Source organism: Odocoileus virginianus, chromosome 24 (genome assembly GCF_023699985.2).
Source record: "Odocoileus virginianus isolate 20LAN1187 ecotype Illinois chromosome 24, Ovbor_1.2, whole genome shotgun sequence".
Classification (NCBI taxonomy): Eukaryota; Metazoa; Chordata; class Mammalia; order Artiodactyla; family Cervidae; genus Odocoileus; species Odocoileus virginianus.
In genome coordinates, this window is record NC_069697.1 from 43,455,972 (window position 1) to 43,473,969 (window position 17,998).

The following is a 17,998-nucleotide window of genomic DNA, read 5'->3' on the forward strand; positions in this document are numbered from 1 at the left end:
TATGAAAATCTATCCTGCTTCAAACTTAACATCTATGCACTTCTCCATATGTTTGTCACGTGTGCTGTGTGTTCGGTCCATCAGTCGTGTCCGACTCTTTGCAACCCCATGGCCTCTAGTCCACCAGGCTTCTCTTTCCATGAAATTTCCAAGGCAAGAATACTGGAGCAGGCTCTACTCTAGGGAATCTTCCCAACCCAGGGATCAAATCCGCTTCTCTTGCATCTCCTGCATTGGCAGGCAAGTTCTTTACCACAGTGCCACCTGGGAAGCCCTATGTTTATTATACTTCAGTAAAAAAGTTAAAAGCAGCATAGGCTAATAATCAAGGTGCAAAAGAAAGATGAGTCCCATATAATGGAAGGGGCAGTGTCAAGATATTATTGAATTCCACTTGCATTGTTTGGACTCTTCTTTCAGTACAATAACTGCATTCAAGATGGTCCTTTTAACTCCCCAAGAAAAACTTAGGATTTCAGATAAAGCTCATTTGAGTAGAGAAGGTATACTTTTTGTTGTATGGGTGTATTTTCCAAGTAGTGAATTTCAATTGACAAAACTAAACCAGCAATTTTTTTTAAGTTAAATATTTATTAGAGTTTTGCTCATCTGAAAAGGGTTGTAATTATTAGTAGCATTATTTGAAGAGGATATCACTGATAAAACTACTTTTAACTAATGGGTAATTTGAAAAGCCCCTCAAAGGTACTTTTTATCTGAACGAATGTACAGCTGACAAAACTACTATTACCAAGCACAGTCTTTCTACCACCCCTGGGAGGTTCTAATCAAGCCTGGAGCTCTGATTGAAATGCTGGGCTCAGAGTGGGAAAACTGATTAACAAAATAAAAAATCCAAAGTGTTTCCCATGCAAACAGTCATCAGCGTATCTTATGTAATTATGTAGCCCATAAATCAACACAGCATGCAAGGGCTTCACTCAGGGTGTAAGTATCTTAATGACTGAGACGTCTTTAACCATGAATAATTTATGTCTACATGATCCATTTTTCTCAGCCATGCTTCACTTCAGCAGAATAAACTAATCTTCTGTCAGGGGATGGGCTCTTGATTATTTCTTCCTGATTTTTCTTCTGTTAGTTTTTCTCATTTTGACACAGTCCATTTTTTTCTCTTGCACTTTCTTTAATAAAGGTGCCCCATTCATCTAGCCTGTCTGCTTGCTTTTATTCTTCCTATGCATCTTATTAGACATCTTGGAATAAAGCCAGGGCTTTTGGACTCCAGCTTTTCATCAGACCCTCTGTGGATAGAACTGGATGGCAGCTAGGGAACTAGGCTTAATACACAAGGCAGTATGAGCTTGTTGATGTTGCTGTGTGGAAACATGTATTATGGAAAGCAATTGCTAGAAAAGGCTAATGATCAATTAAACGTGAGCATTTGTAGATCCTCTTCTGTGATGCGGAGAGTAACTGCCACATGGGTAATTCTGGAAAGCGGTACTCACTTAAAATAGTTTTGTTTTCCTAGAGCCCATTAAGATAAAGGCAGCTGAGAAGCATTCAGCTTCTCAACTAAGAAGCTCATCTCGAGCGTTCCAGCTCACCATGCTGTCTCCTCAGACCGCCGTAGGTCTCATATCATTGCCATGCCCTTGACTTGTACCGTAAATGTGTGTGTGTGTGCGTGTGTGATTCAGTCATGTCCAACTCTTTTCGACCCCATGGACTCTTGCCCGCCAGGTTCTTCTGTCCATGGGATTCTCCAGGCAAGAACACTGGAGTGGCTTGCCAATTTCTTCTCCAGGGGATCTTCCCGACACAGGGATTGGACCCAGGTCTCCCACATTGCAGGCAGATTTTTTACTATCTGAGCCACCTGGAAAGCCCTGTACCATAGATACTTGATAATAATTGCCTTTCTCTGGACAGTCCTATGGACAGGGAGCTTCAATCACCTTCTGTGGGTGGTGGCGTACATGATATACTTTTTGACATACTTGAGTAAATCTTCCTAGAAAGCTGGAAATCATATCCTATAGATAACCCAGTATTTTATAAGCACTTTGACTCTTAATGTATTAAAGTTTTCATAGGGTTTGGGAGGATTGCAAACATTATGTGTCCTATAGTTTAAAAAAAGTAGAAACTTCATGAGGTTCATCAGAATAAATTTCCATAGTGGAATCCAAAAGTTCTATCCCACCCCTCTCTCTTATTGTCATGGACCCCAAGGGGTTATGTGAAGGAAGGGATAATATATTTTCATGTTTGAGTCCCCATTGCCTTCTGAGGTTCCTGGAATATATAAGTATACTCAATAAATGTATTTTAAAATTCATGTTGTTGCAGGAATGATGATGTAACCTGCAGACTTAGAAAGCCCAGTTGTGAAGGGAATGTGAAGTGGGTGATCTTCTATCCTGGCAAGAGTCTAGTTAGGTTTCCCCAGCCTCCTGAGACTACATGAATCTTTCCTCTGACTCATCCGATGACCAGAGCATTTGGATCTGGTCTAAGTCATATATATGAAAGCTAGCATACCAGGGTCTCCTCATAGAGGACCATTTGAATTATCTAGTACCCAGCTTTTGCTGGAAACCTGAAGTAAGAGAAAAGATTGCTATTTAGGTAGGTCCCTAGAGAGACAGTCAATCTGTCTGCCCTGGGGTCTGTCTTTTGATCAAGCTGACCATCACATTATCTTGTCTCATTATAGAGACAGCATCACTGATTTGCTTTTTAATCTTATGCCTCAAGAAACAGCCATTATGAAAATACATTGAGGACATCATCCCATTATATCAGCACCATCTATTAATATATCTGGGCTTCCCTAGTGGCTCCATGGCAAAGAATCTGCCTGCAATGCAGGAGACCCAGGTTCAATCCTTGGGTGGGGAGGATCCCCTGGAGAAGGGAATGGCTACCCACTTCAGTATTCTTGCCTGGAGAATTCCATCTACAGAGGAGGCTGGCGAGCTACAGTCCATGGGGTCTCAAAGAATCGGAAACGACTGAGCAACTGACCCTTACAAAACTCCACGGAAGAGATATCTTTTAGAGCTCCCTGCTACAAGAATCTTTATTTCCACTGTAGGGACTAGAAGCCTTCCTCTTTTCCAACAGTGCAGGATTGACCATGGTTTCCAGGAAGTTTAGTCATATTTTCTAATTGTAACAAAATTCACATAAGGTATAATTAACCACTTTAAAGTCTAAAATTCAGTAGCATTTAGTACATTCACAGTGTCATGCTGCCATCAGCTCTGCCTGGTTCTAAAATGTAAACAGTCAGTCTCTAGGCCCCTCTGCCCCCATCCCTGGCAGCTACCAATCTACTTTCTATCTCTGTGGATTTCCTTGTAATTTAAAGTCATTTTTGTAATTCAGTCAAAGCACCTCTATTAACCCTTGTGGGCAAGGTGTTCATAGGTCTTTTACTCTTCCTGATTGCTCCTTTATATTACATTTGTTTCTTTGTTTGTTTAAAGCAAGCAGCCTCCAGACTTTTGTGGAAAGAAGTTGAGTGGAAATAGGTACAAATAAGGATACCCTCCTTTGAACCTCCAGAACCATTCATCCCCGAGTGATGCCAGTCCCTTCTAAGAGCTCATAATCCTCGGGGTAGCTCATTTACTTGGCCATTTCTAGCTGCTGTTTTGCTGTTCAGTCGCTCAGTCATGTCCAGCTCTTTGCGACCCCATGGACTGCAGCACTCCAGGTTTCCCTATCCATCACCAACTCCCAGAGTTTGCTATACTACCCACTTACAGCTGGGAAATGACCAATAAGTTCAAGTTCCATCTGGAAGAAGGTGGGATACCTTTCCTCCAGTAAGCTGTTCTCTGATTCTTTTGCTATCAGATAGATTCAAACACTTCTCAGTCCAATATTATGAGGCATTGAATACAGGTTAGAATTCAGGTTAGAATTTAGACAAAGGAAAAATATCCCTCCTCATCAACATCTTCTGGGTGTACATAAGCACTGTTACAAGAACAGCCATTCAAAGGATTTAATCATGGGGTTAACATGATTTCAACCACACTAAGAACTCTCAAGCACAAGAATGTGACTTAAATGTCTGCATCATGACTATTGCTAGCATTGCATCTTGAATAAAATAGCAGGCTTTCTTTCTTTCACTCTTTCCATCAACAGATCACATTGAGCACCTACTGTGTACTTAGATGCTGTGTAGATACTGTAGAGAGTCACAGTCATAAGCAAGGCATACACAACCCCTGCAGCATGGAGCTTACATTATTCATCAAAGAGCAAAGAGGTAATTGAACAACTAATTGTTGAATCACATTTATTAGATGTGCAGTGAAGGGAAAGCAAAGGAATGCTATTAAAGCATATAGCAGGCAGGTTGACGTGGTTTGCAGGGCAGGGCAGGCGTCCTGCAGAAGTGACATTTGAGCAGAGCAGTGTAAAGAAGCAGGTGACGCAGGGACTAGGAGGTGAAGAATTCCCGATGGAATAGTATATACAAGGGACCAGAGGCAGGAAAGTATGCTTTTTTTTTTTTTTTTTTTTGAAGAATTGAAAGAGGAGTAGGAAGCTGGAGCAGAGAGAACAAAGACAGCATGGTGGTAAAGAAAACAGGTGAGGTAAGCAGGAGCCAGGTCCTATAGGTCCTTGAAGACTATGATAATATATTTTACCCTGTTATAAGAAGAGCTATTGAAGGGTTTTAAGCATAGGCTAGCATGATGAGATCTGCACTTTTTAAAAATTGGATCTGGATTGGAAAAGGTGGGAGCTTTGGGAGGATTGGGATATATCAGATGATGGTACTTGAATGGAAATGGTGATTGTGGAGATGGAAAGAAAGAATGAAATTGAGATCTGTTTAGGAATTAGAATCAAGACGGATCTGTGAGAGTGAGGAGAAGATGGAGTTGGGGACGACTCCTGAATTTCTGGTTTCCATAATGGAGTAAAATATGAGTCATTCATTAGGAGGAGACCTGGAGAAGAACCAGTGGAGTGGGGTGGACCTGCCAGTCAGTTTGGTTATGTTGTGTCTGATAGGCTTATGAGACCTTCAGGAATTGTTCAAGGTATCAGTGAAGGATGTGTGCTAGTGAGTGAAAGTTGCTTAGTCGTGTCTGACTCTTTGCAACCCCAAAAACTATACAGTCCATGGAATTCTCCAGGCCAGAATACTGGAGTGAGTAGCCTTTCGCTTTTCCAGGGGATCTTCCCAACCCAGGGATCAAACCGAGGTCTCCCGCATTGCAGGCGGATTCTTTATCAGCTGAGCCACAAAGAAAGCCTGAATGTGTGCTGGCCACAGGAATTTGAGAGTGATCATGGTGAAATAAAACTCTGGGCTGCTAAAGAGAGAGACCAGAGGGCTGAGCTCATATTCCATAAACTGTTATCAACAATCTATGATCATCTTTACATAAGATAAGCACCTTCTTTCCCGCATCATTTTTTTTCCTGCTTAAATTAAGAACTCAATATGACACAGTTTTGATAGAAAATTAAAAGTTGTGCCCTAAGAAGTCCTTCATACTCTGTGATGAGGGACAATCCCTCAAACTCAGTCTTTAAAGGATGTTATCATTGTCATCAAAATATTTAAGTGTCTGAGATTTTGCATCGCATCTTGATAAACAATAATTATCTAGAATCACTTTCATATCTTGTAGCTCCCTTCTTCTACCCATTAGTAGGATGTGTTGTGCTAAGTCTTTTCAGTCATGTCCAACTCTTAGTGACCCTACAAGTAGCCTGCCAGGCTTCTCTGTCCATGGGATTCTCCAGGCAAGAATACTGGAGTGAATTGCCATGCCCTCCTCCAGGGGATCTTCCTGAAGCAGGGATCAAACCTGCGTCACCTGCATCTCCTGCATTGGCAGACAGGTTCATTACCACTAGCACTACCTGGGAAGTCTCATTAGTAGGATACTGAAATTTAAATTCAGCTATTGTATATTTTCATAAAGTTTATTAAGTTTCTCTAATTTTCTGATTCCTAGTAGGCTATTCCTTATCTAACATTGCTGTTTCTCTGAAGAGACATAGATTATCAGGATTAGGGAGCTTTTATTGAAGTCTCCTAATTTTACAGAAGAAAATTAGGTCCAGGGGAGATGATGACTTGGGCCACATGGTAAGTTGGTGGCATAACTAGGACCACACCTCCAGGCCTCCAGACCTGAACCCAGCTTAGAATCATACTGCTTCTTCCTTTAACCATGAGTTTATGGTTCTCTTTTCAAAGTTCTAAAGCTTTCCATTTTAAATTTTTTAAAAAATCATTCCTTGCACATTAGGCTCCCCTAAGTAGAAATATTTCATTTGTTGTTCCTTCAAAGCCTTAATGGGGCAAATACTACTTAAAGAGAGACTGTTATTCTATTAAGAGTTTCCATTCCAGAGGTACACCAGAACAGCTCTGAGTACAGTCTCTCTCCCCCTCTAAATTAATAATAGCAGAAAATATGATACCCTTTTTCTATGTTTCTTAACATTCCCATTCCTATTGTTTCTTCCTACAAGAAAAAAATTTATATTAATTCTTCACTGTAACTGGAACATTAGAACCTTACAAAAATATAATTTTTAACACCTCGACATATAGGCCAGGAAAGAAGAATAGCACTGTAATAGTTTATATTTAAATAACTTTTTACCTCTGCTGATAACCTCTTTACAAACTCTGATCTTTAATCCTGATGTAATACTTTTAAGAAAGGTGAAAACCTAGTGTGTGTCCTGGGTCACGGTTGATTGTGGCTTTATAAAATTTACGTCTGCAAATAGCTATTAATAGCTGCTTCTAAGAATAAAAATTCAAGAAAGGTATTTTGGGGGGGATAGACTCAAGTGAAAAGGCCTGTCAGTATAAACATTCAGCTGGCAACAGCAATTCACACTTACCCTACTAGCTTAACTGTGATAGTTTATCTCTCAGGAGAGTAAACAGTCTCTGGAGTTATGGTCTCAGGAATCGAAGGTCCTCTCCCTGGTGGTACCACGCCCACGTCTGATGGTGGGAGATGGTCACCAGTTCTGGGCCCACAGTGCAACGTCAAGAAGGGGGAAATGAGACAGAGGAGGGCACCACCATTCTTTTCAAGAATGTATCATGTCTCACTTCTGCTCACTTCCTGTTGGCTGGAACTTTGTCACATGGCTGCATCTCACCAGAAAGGAGGCTGGGAAATGTTGTCCTTAGCTGGGCAGCCATCCAATCAGCTAAAACTTAGAAAGCTTATCACTAAGAAAGAAGGAAAAATGGGACACCAAGAAACAGTTCTCAGTTTCTGTCATTTGTTAGAGGTTAGGTTATAAGTAACAGAAAAGTTTGTTGCTTTCATCTGGGAATCCCCATGAATTTATATTTAGACAGAAAAGCATGTGGAAGAATATAAGTGATTGTCTCCTCACAAACCTATCTGTTAAAATCCATCAAGTCTTTGGGATATCTGTCCTTCTAAAATTAGTCCTCCTAAAGTCCATCCTAAAGGAGATCAGTCCTGGGTGTTCATTGGAAGGACTGATGCTGAAGCTGAAACTCCAATACTTTGGCCACCTCATGCGAACAGTTGACTCATTGGAAAAGACCCTGATGCTGGGAGGGATTGAGCGCAGGAGGAGAAGGGGGCAACAGAGGATGAGATGGCTGGATGGCATCACCGACTCCATGGGCATGAGTTGAGTAAACTCTGGGAGTTGGTTATGGACAGGGAGGCCTGGCGTGCTGCGATTCATGGGGTCGCAAAGAGTCGGACACGACTGAGAGACTGGACTGAACTGAACTGAAAGTTCTGTAAAGATAATGTGAAAAAAGACTCCACTAGGCCAGAGCTCATGTGAGGTTCAACCTGAACAGGAAGAGACGTTGCAAGGAGCAAACTCCAAGAAGAGAAGGACAACAGACCTGGGGTGGAGCTGCAGGCATCAGAGTATGTGCATTTGTTTTAGCGATAGAACTTTGACCATTAGAGCTGAGAAGGAGGAAGAATCGCCTGTACTCATGATGGAAGGATAACTCAAACAGGGGCGATAAGGACCGAGCTGAATTCTTTACTAGGAGGTCCCAGTGAGGCAGGAGCAGTGCAAACCACTGTTTCAGATAGGCCTGGGGACTGCTGTCTATAAACGCCAAGGTGAGAGTCAGGCAGGGCCTGAGGAGCAGGACCAAGAGAGGCACTGGGGGGAACAAACTGGGAAACAAGGGAGAAGAAGAGAAGCCAGATGTTGTCAGTGGCCCGAGGTCAGGCTGTCAACACGGCAGGGTGAGCAGAACCAGAGAGTAACCACCACCACAGAGTTAGATTCATGGGAAAATTACAGCCAGCTCACCTCAGAGTCACAGTCTTCTGACTGGACTAAGACCCTTGGCTCCTCCCAGCTATTGTTAGTGAGACTCTCCCCTGGAATTGACAGGAAGAAATACAGGCCCTAATGATCTCTTAACTTTTTCTAGGACTAGATATTTAAGAAACACAGTGCATACAAGAATCCTTAGGCCTGGAGTATGAATGTGGTTGGCATGCCTGTTCTCATCTTTACCTTATTTAACAGATATCTTGCTTCATCTGGGACTGAAGATGACTCTGTCCCAGGGGTCTTTCAGCTTCCAGAGTCAGCACATACTGTCTGAGCTTCACTATAGGAATACATTTGCTAGTTCATCATATCTGAGTGCTGGCTTATTGATATGAAGATATAATTTCAAGGAAGACAAAGTTATATTAGTACCAAACACCAGAGTAGTAGAAAGTCATAAAAATACTACTGAAAATATAGTCTTAAAAAATGAGATGATTCAAAGGCTTGAGGTCATAGTATGCAATAATAATATTCTATGTGTGTAGCACTTTGTAAAATGCTTTAACTACGCATTGATTCCCATTGTAATAAACGCTGAGGTAAAGATAAGTCTTTCTAGGTAAGCAAGCAGACTTAGTTTTCATAACTGGTCTATGTTACCATGACCAAAATATTGTGAAAAGAAGAAGTACAGGTGTTATAAATCCACATCCAAGGCTCTTTCCCATATGATCTCTTCCTCTTCTGAGCTTTAGATAGCATCACGCATTGTCTCATTTATCCATACATTCATTCAACAACTATTTATGCACAAGTCTCTATGCCAGGCCCCGAGGATGCTGTGATGGACAGGACACAGGCTCTGTCCTTACAGCAAGCTGCTGTCTGGCAGAGATCAGAGGAGTGTCATCCACACTAGTCATTAAGAAAGAATGAGATGTGTGCAACAAAGCAGGAAAATAGGAGGAAAGGTTCTCACCAGATCATAAGTCAGGAGAGGCTTCCCAAAGGAATTGAAGTTTATACCCGCAAGGGTGAGTACCAGTTGAAGGAATGAAGAGAGTTCCAAGCTAAGAATAAAGCATGTGTGAAGATGCACCTGAGGGAGAGATGACCCTGTGTCAGATCTAGAATAGGGAAAACCCGAAGGATTCACGACTTTAACTTGGTGTATGCCTTCCTTTGTGTGTGTGAGCTCAGTCGCTCAGTTGTGTCCGACTCTTTGCAGCCCCATAGACTATAGCCTGCCAAGCTCCTCTGTCCATGGAATTTTCCAGACAAGAATACTGGAGCAGTTTGCCATTTCCTACTCCAGGAGATCTTCCCACCCAGGGGTCAAATCTGCATCTCTTGTGTCTCCTGCATTGACAGGTAGACTTTACCACTGCGCCGCTTGGGAAGCATACTTCTTACCTACTACTTGCCTACTTAGAGACACTGTCTATTCTCCCTTCCTTCCCACCCATCCATCCATTCATCTATCCATCCATCCATAGAAGGTTCTAAGATGTTTATTGAGTTAATTAACTTTTAAACCCTATTCTTCAGAGACCCAGTATTTGCCAGGCACTGTATCAAGCGATTTAGCATGCACACACATATCAAGTAATGTAGAAGGCATAAAGAAACATAAGATATTATCTCAACTGATGTGAAGCTTAAATTTTAATTGAAGAGGTAAACCCATCACATATTACTGTAATACAAGCTGGATAGAACAGGCATCCTAAAAGATGCCCTAAGGAGTGACCACTCACTGGAGGTGGAGATGTTCAATGGAAGGAAAACTAAAGTTTTGACAATAACATTAACAGATCAACACCAGACTGAACCTTCCCCGCCTTTTTTCTTATTTTCTTATTTTCTTATCTGTTTGCTTATTTATTCTGTTTTGTTTTCTGAAATTTTCTTCCATAGATTCTGTGGCAACAGCATCTGGACCACTACTAGTTGAAGTTGCCAAAACTCCAGGTGCCAGCCTTGGGGTGGCCCTAACTACCTCGATGTGCTGTAACAAACAGGTCATTGTCATAGACAAAATCAAATCTGCAAGTATTGCTGACAGGTGAGTGTCATAGAAAGTGCCTACTTTTCCAAATGGCATGCGTGTTAAACTGTGTGGAGATATATTCATATATGTATACACGCATATGTAATACCTACACACAGGTAAAACAAAACAGCTCTTCTGCCAGTTTATACAAGCTTCATATACAAAACAAGTTAGTATTCTAGAGCTTAAAATTTTACCTTCCTTATCAGCTACCCCATGAAGTAATCTTGCTTCATCCAAATGTTTGGTGTGGCCTTTAGAAATAAGAAAAAGTCAAGCAACTATGTACATTCACCTACTGTGTCCTAGAGTAATAGCCCATTTTTGGTTGAGGGTAACTAAGCAGATCTTTATTATGCTCCATGCAGAGGAGTCATGTGGTTTCTTGAATTGTGAACGATTAAATCCTGCCACCATACAATCTTATTCCTTTTTTATTCAGGAAGTAAAACAACATTTTAAACATGATACAGTCTTTAAAGAAAGGCCCTCCACTGTCCTTATGTTAATCTTAGAGTTTCACTATATTCAAGGGTCCCCCAAAACATCGTTCTTTATAAAAATGCCAGTCTTTTATTCCGAATTCTTCTTCTGATAGATTTGCGAATGGGGCAGGGGGGGAAGACTACCTTACCACCTAATAAATTATTTAACTGCTCCTGGTAAGAAAAACCCCACCTCCCATAGCTGAAGCACTCCAGGTGCACCCAAGTGGAATTTTAATTTTAGATGGGAGGGATGACTTGAAATGCTTTTGTCTTGAGCAGTAGACTGTGGTCATCCTGCAAGTGTTTAGATCTGCCCCAATGCCCCGTCTCCCTGCGTCTCTCCAACCGTCTTCTCCCTTCCTGGCGACCTTCTGACTCTGAGGGCCTGCAGCCACCCCTGTACTGGTCAGTCTATAGCTCCACTGCGCTCTTAGCTGCATTCAGGCCTTTAACAGTGATGTGATGGATTCAGGGATGCCCTCCCGTTGAGTGGTGCAGGAAGCTCTCATGTTCTCCCTCTGTTTCTCTCCTGTGGCAGAGGGTAAGCAGTTTAAGCAGCTGTCCACTTGACTGGCACCTCGAGATGCTGACGGCTGTGTGTGCTGTTCTCAACTCACCCAGTCTCTTGAGTTCAGCAAGATATAGCAGCCCACCCCTCCTCCTCCCCAGCTTCCCCCTCACAGAGGCTTCCTTTGATTACTCTTTGACGCCTGCCTCATTTCCATCATCATTGAGAGCTTTTGTGCTCATAAATGTTTATCTCCAGAATAACAAAATAATCAAGAACTGGTAATCTGGAAGCATGTGTGAGATGATTCCTAGCAAGCACTAGCTGAATCCTTCTCCCAAGTTATTCTCCCAAGAAAATAGTTGTAAGTGACCCAATTCCCATTCTGCGAGTCCCATCTTTACATTCTGAATATTTACCAACTCATATTTATAGATATAAAAACTCAGGGGGAAAAATCACAGAAAAAAAGTCAAAACATTTTCCTATTCTTCCCTCCTCGCTTGCTCACTTCCCCTCAACTTTCAGCACTGCCACCCCCAAAATAATATATTTTTATAAAGGACAAGGAAAACCTCTTCCTTGAGTTTTTCTGTATTTTCTACAAGGTTTTACCTTCCTCTTCATACCCAAGCTAGTTAATATTTGACAGGTAGTGTTTCCTATGACGTTGAAGTGTTTCCTTCTCCCCTTAAGTAAATGAAAACTGTGTGAAGTTTTAAGTGTGAGGACGTGAAAGTCATAATGCAAAGAGGAAGGCGCGCCATCACCTTCTCCCTTTCATAGGTGTGGTGCTCTGCACGTGGGTGATCACATCCTGTCCATAGACGGCACCAGCATGGAGTACTGCACGCTCGCAGAAGCAACCCAATTCCTGGCCAACACCACCGACCAGGTCAAGCTTGAGATTCTTCCGCATCATCAGACCCGCCTGGCCCTGAAGGGACCTGACCACGGTGAGAGGATCCTTCCAGATAAACCCCTGTTGTCTTCCCCTTGCAATGACTGCTTCGCCAGCAGTTAGAAAGCAGAGAGGCCAAGTTTAATTCTGCCTCTGTCATTTCTTTTCAAACAACAGGCGGTCTTTGTTTACACCTCTTCGTCTTCCCAATCCCTTTGACCAAGCCACAGGTGTTTTACCTGAAACCCCCAAATTGAGGAAACACTATTTGAAATAGAATTTTCATGTTTGTACTGTTTGTTTGTTTTTTTAAGCCTTTGGTACAAATTGAGTGTGGAAAGAAAGGAAATAATTTGACTTCCTGTGATTTGCATTGAATTTCTATTCTGCTTAGAGGGCAGTGAAGGCAAATACTAAAACTCCCACTGTTTTAAAATAGTTATGAAATGGGCATTTATGCCAGATCCTTCAAATATTTCAGGGGGAAAACAGTTTCATGAGAGATTTTGTCTGTTTTTCAGAGTAGTTTTTTTCCTTAGGATGGAGAACAAACTTCCGACCAAATATTTCTCCTAGGAGTGTCAGAATATTTGACTAGGATTGTGCAGTAACAAGTTTCACCTGAGGGAACCTGAATTTTCACTGTCTTGAAGCTTACCGATCTTTTGCTGAGTGTTTATACACTGTCCCACCTAGGCATCCTTAAATAAAACCCAGTGCAAGAGAAAGGACTTTGAGCCCAAAATCAAATGAAGAACGACTCTCCAGGGGGGTCTTTGTTCTAACCTCTCCCTTGCTCCTCTTCCTTAAATCAAGCACTCTCCTTTTTTATTCCTTGAAACCAACTTCTAAAGCCCCACTAGTACTATCAGGCTCCCTAGAGGTGAGGAACACATTTCTTTATGTGTAGAGAGAAAGAAGAATTTTCTCCGGAACCAAAATTTTGCTTCTGAGGAGGTTGTTTGTTTCCTGTGTCTCCAACCTTCTAAAACACACTGCACTTTTCCACAGTTTGAAAAAAAAGAGACACAAAATAATTTTCATACTGAATGAGTCAGCTGGATGCAACCTTTTTTAATTAAATGGAGCTTAGACAGCTCTGGAGCTAATGAAAATCTCCAGTACAGCATTCCCTTTATCAGATTTTAATTTTATACTTTGGAGTTGGAGAAATGAGGCCGCCGAGGCAGGTTATGAACAGAAATTCTGCCTCGTTTGAATGGAAATGATAAGGGGGTACGGTTCATGGGACTGGTCCGTTCCTGTCGGGAGGATGCGCGGGCCTTTCCTGCTCACTGACGGAGAAGGGAGGTTTCTAAAGCTGTTAAGTTTCTTCTAAATTCATCTGAAGGTGCCACTGGATTTGAAGCCCAGCAGGCATCACAGTACACACTGCCTAGTGCTTTTTCAGCCTAAGATTTTGCTTGGTAAATTCTAGTATCAGAATCAGAAATGTAAACGGGACCCTATAAAAATGTCATTGTCTTTAGCAACCTCATTTTCCCTGCCTTTTATTTGCCATGTGAACAAATCATAGTTCAAATAGTTTCCACTCATGAAATATTAAATGTTTTTATCTACCAAGACAGTCTGAGAAGATGAATTTATATATAAAGGGGATGGAGACCAAGAACTAACTTTTTTTTTCTTCACTGTGGAAAAGCTGATGTCATTTGTGATTTTGCAGGGGGGTGAAGGGCTGGTAATTTTAGTAATTCTAACTCTTGCTTCTGAGCCTGTCATCCACTATTGTTGAAATTTGTTCACCATCTTCTTTATCTAACATGCAAGTATCTCCCTACATTTTACATTAAAATCAGACTTGTATTTCCAAAAGGAAATAAATAATGGGTCTTAAACATAATTAAATCCCAATTAAGAAGATAAAATATACCCCAAACTTGCTATAATGTTTATGATTCTCAAACTTCTGTTTTGAGATGTAGTAGAATTGTTATATAGTTTTACCTTTTTCCATAAGAAAGTTCTAGTTGTTGTTTTTTTTTTTCCTTCAAGATTTCTGGTGCTTAAACAGCATGTCTCTCATCCCCTGGGTAGATGGAAATAAAACATTTCACAAATTTTGCTGAGCAAGAAAGCATTCACCATAGTATTTTCAGGGAAATATAGAAATGGACACATCAATCCGGAATAGATTTGCTCTGCGTTTCGCTGGGAAATAGCAGCATTCAAAAAGCCATAAGAATGAGTGTTTAAAGAGGTCAGAAAGTGTGCCTCTGAGGGTCTTTGGGAGACATAGTCTTGCTTGGAGGAAACTTTGGAAAAGACTTTGGAAAAGAAAATGTGAGCCGAGCCTTAAGGGTCTATAATTCAGTACCAGGAGAACTATGATCTCTAAGCAACCACCAGCATACCTATCGCCTTTACCTTTGAACTCCTGAACTAGATAAGAGGGTACAATTAGAGAAGAGAACAAAAGTACCTCCCATGTCAGATTTCAATAGCAATGTCAGCATGGAATGATAGAAAAAACATTCTATTTTCCGTACTGTTTATTTATCTGTACAAAGGACTTAGGAACAGACAGAAGAAGAGGCAAGTATAGTGTGGTAGCTGAGGGCAAGGACTCAGAGTCAGACTCTCAGAACTTTAATTCTGGCTCCACCATTGGGAGCTTAGCAAGTTACTCAACTTTTCTATACCTCAGTTTCTTCATCTGTAAAATGGGTGTTATTATAATTCATACCTCATAGATGTATTATGAGTATTTTCTGAGATAATCCATGTAAAAGTACTTAGCACAGTGCCTGGTATATAGTGAGGACTCAGTGAAAGTTGACTGTTATTAGTATTATGGGGACCATTGAGTGGGAGAGTGTAAATAAATTTTTTTTTTCAAAATGAAAGAGCATCAAAAATGTGACATCTTATTTCTAAACTGAAATCCTTGCCTAACATATGAGTATAAAGTACATCACCATAAAACAGAATAGATTTAGAGTGCACGTTCAAAATAGGCTACCGCTATCTTCTCTGGCCTACATTGTTTGTTGAACGCCTTTTAAATTCATTACACATGGCAGGCAATTTTGTGCATTATCTTATATAATTTTTGTCTCTTAATTATTTTATGTATATGAAGATTTAGTCCCCAATAATAGTTCAAGTCAAAGTAAATATTATGACCTACATTTCAGTTCAGGTCAGTTCAGTTGCTCAGTCGTGTCTGACTCTTTGCGACCCCATGGACTGCAGCACGCCAGACTTACCTGTCCCTCACCAACTCCCGGAGCTCATTCAAACTCATGTCCGTCAGGTCGGTGATGCCACCCAACCCTCTCATCCTCTGTTGGTGATGCCGTCCAACCATCCCATCCTCTGTCGGTGATGCCATCCAACCGTCTCATCCTCTGTTGTCCCCTTCTCCTGCCCTCAATCTTTCCCAGCATCAGGGTCTTTTCAAATGAGTTAGTTCTTCACATCAGGTAGCCAGAGTACTGGAGTTTCAGCTTCAGCATCAGTCCTGCCAAGGAATATTCAGGACTGATTTCCTTTAGGATGGACTGGTTTGATCTCCTTGCAGTCCAAGGGACTCTCAAGAGTCTTCTCCAACACCACAGTTCAAAAGCATTAATTCTTTGGCACTCAGCTTTCATTATAGTCCAACTCTCACATCTATGCATGACTACTCGAAAAACCATAATTTTCACTAGATGAACCTTGGTTGGCAGAGTAATGTTTCTGCTTTTTAATATGCTGTGTAGGTTAGTCATAGCTTTTCTTCCAAGGAGCAAGCATCTTTAAACTTCATGGCTGCAGTCACCATCTGCAGTGATTTTGGAGCCAAAAAATATAAAGTCTCTCACTGTTTTCATTGTTTCCATATCTATTTGCCATGAAGTGATGGGACCAGATGCCATGACCTTAGTTTTCTGAATGTTGAGCTTTAAGCCAACTTTTTCACTCTCCTCTTTCACTTTCATCAAGAGGCTCTTTGGTTCTTCCTCACTTTCTGCCATAAGGGTGGTGTGGTCTGCGTATCTGAGGTTATCTATATTTCTCCCATCAGTCTTGATTCCAGCTTGTGCTTCATCTAGTCTGGCATTTAGCATGATGTACTCTGCATTTAAGTTAAACAAGCAGGGTGACAATATACAGCCTTGATGTACTTCTTTTCTGATTTGGAACCGGTCTGTTGTTCCATGTCCAGTTCTAACTGTTGCTTCCTGACCTGCATACAGGTTTATCAAGAGGCAGGTCAGGTGGTCTGGTATTCCCATCTCTCAAAGAATTTTCAGCAGTTTGTTGTGATTCACACAGTCAAAGGCTTTGGCATTGTCAATAAAGCAAAAGTAGATATTTTTCTGGAACTTTCTTGCTTTTTCATTGATCCAACAGATGTTGGCAATTTGATCTCTGGTTCCTCTGCCTTTTCTAAATCCAGCTTGAACATCTGGAAGTTCACGGTTCACGTACTGTTGAAGTGTGGCTTGGAGGATTTTGAGCATTACTTTGCTAGCATGTGAGATGAATGCAATTGTACAATAGTTTGAACATTCTTTGGCATTGCCTTTCTTTGAGATTGGAATGAAAACTGACCTTTTCCAGTCCTCTGGCCACTGCTGAGTTTTCCAAATTTGCTGTCATATTGAGTGCATAACTTTAACAGCATTGTCTTTTAAGATTTGAAATATCTCAACTGAAATTCCATCACCTTCACTAGCTTTGTTCATAGTGATGCTTTCTAAGGCCCACTTGACTTCACATTCCAGGATGTCTGGCTTTAGGTGAGTGATCACACCATTGTGATTATCTGGGTCATGAAGATCTTTTTTGTACAGTTCTTCTGTATATTCTTGCCACCTCTTCTTAATATCTTCTGCTTCTGTTAGATCCATACCATTTCTGTCCTTTACTGTGCCCATCTTTGCCTGAAATGTTCCCTTGGTATCTCTAATTTTCTTGAAGAGATCTCTAGTCTTTCCCATTCTATTGTTATCCTTTATTTCTTTGCACTGATCACTGAGGAAGGCTTTCTTATCTCTCCTTGCTAGTCTTTGGAACTCTGCATTCAAATGGGTATATCTTTCCTTTTCTCCTTTGCCTTTAGCTTCTTTTCTTTCCTCAGCTACTTGTAAAGCCTCCTCAGACAACCATTTTACCTTTTTGAATTTCTTTTTCTTGGGGATGGTCTTGATCATTGCCTCCTATATAATGTCACGAACCTCCGTCCATAGTTCTTCAGGCACTCTGTCTTTCAGATCTAATCCCTCGAATTAAATGACCTACATTTAACCTGCCACAAATGTCACAGTGCCAAACATATAATAGGTGGTCAGAATCTTCCTTACTGAGTTATTAATTGAGCTTGACAGCCCTCAAAACTGCCCAGTAATTTTCACAGCACTCCATAAAGAACTGGGTCAAAAAATGAGTGGAGAATTCTGAAGTTCAGAACACTGTGTTGTTCAGTCACTAACTCATGTCAAGCTGTTTGCAACCCCATGGACTGTAGCATACAAGACTCCTCTATTCTCCACTATCTCTCAGAGTTTTCTCAAATTCATGTCCATTGAGTCGGTGATGCTATCTGACCATTACTCACTGTACATCATTTGAAACACGTGATACTTTACAGAGCTCAATAGAGTGACTGTGGGTGTTGCTTAGCCAGATCCAACACTGACTGCATCTTGCTAAAAAGTCTTCTGGTACACCCAAAAGTAAAATGAGGATGGCGAAAGAGACTTGCCTCGAAATGCTCTTTATCACAAGGAAAATGCTGCAACAGTGTGTACATGGACCCTCTGGCTGATATTCTT

General features: G+C 41.2%; 1 protein-coding gene across 11 annotated transcripts in view; it reads left to right on the forward strand.

The window, feature by feature from the left end:
- The window catches only part of GRIP1 (glutamate receptor interacting protein 1), a 437,555-nt gene that overhangs the window by 315,680 nt on the left and 103,877 nt on the right, over window positions 1-17,998 (forward strand). For all 11 annotated transcript variants that reach the window (XM_070454639.1, XM_070454640.1, XM_070454647.1 and 8 more), the window contains 2 exons: window positions 10,183-10,330; window positions 12,101-12,270. In XM_070454639.1, coding sequence (XP_070310740.1) covers window positions 10,183-10,330; window positions 12,101-12,270 — 318 coding nt within the window. The remainder of the gene's footprint in view (window positions 1-10,182; window positions 10,331-12,100; window positions 12,271-17,998) is intronic.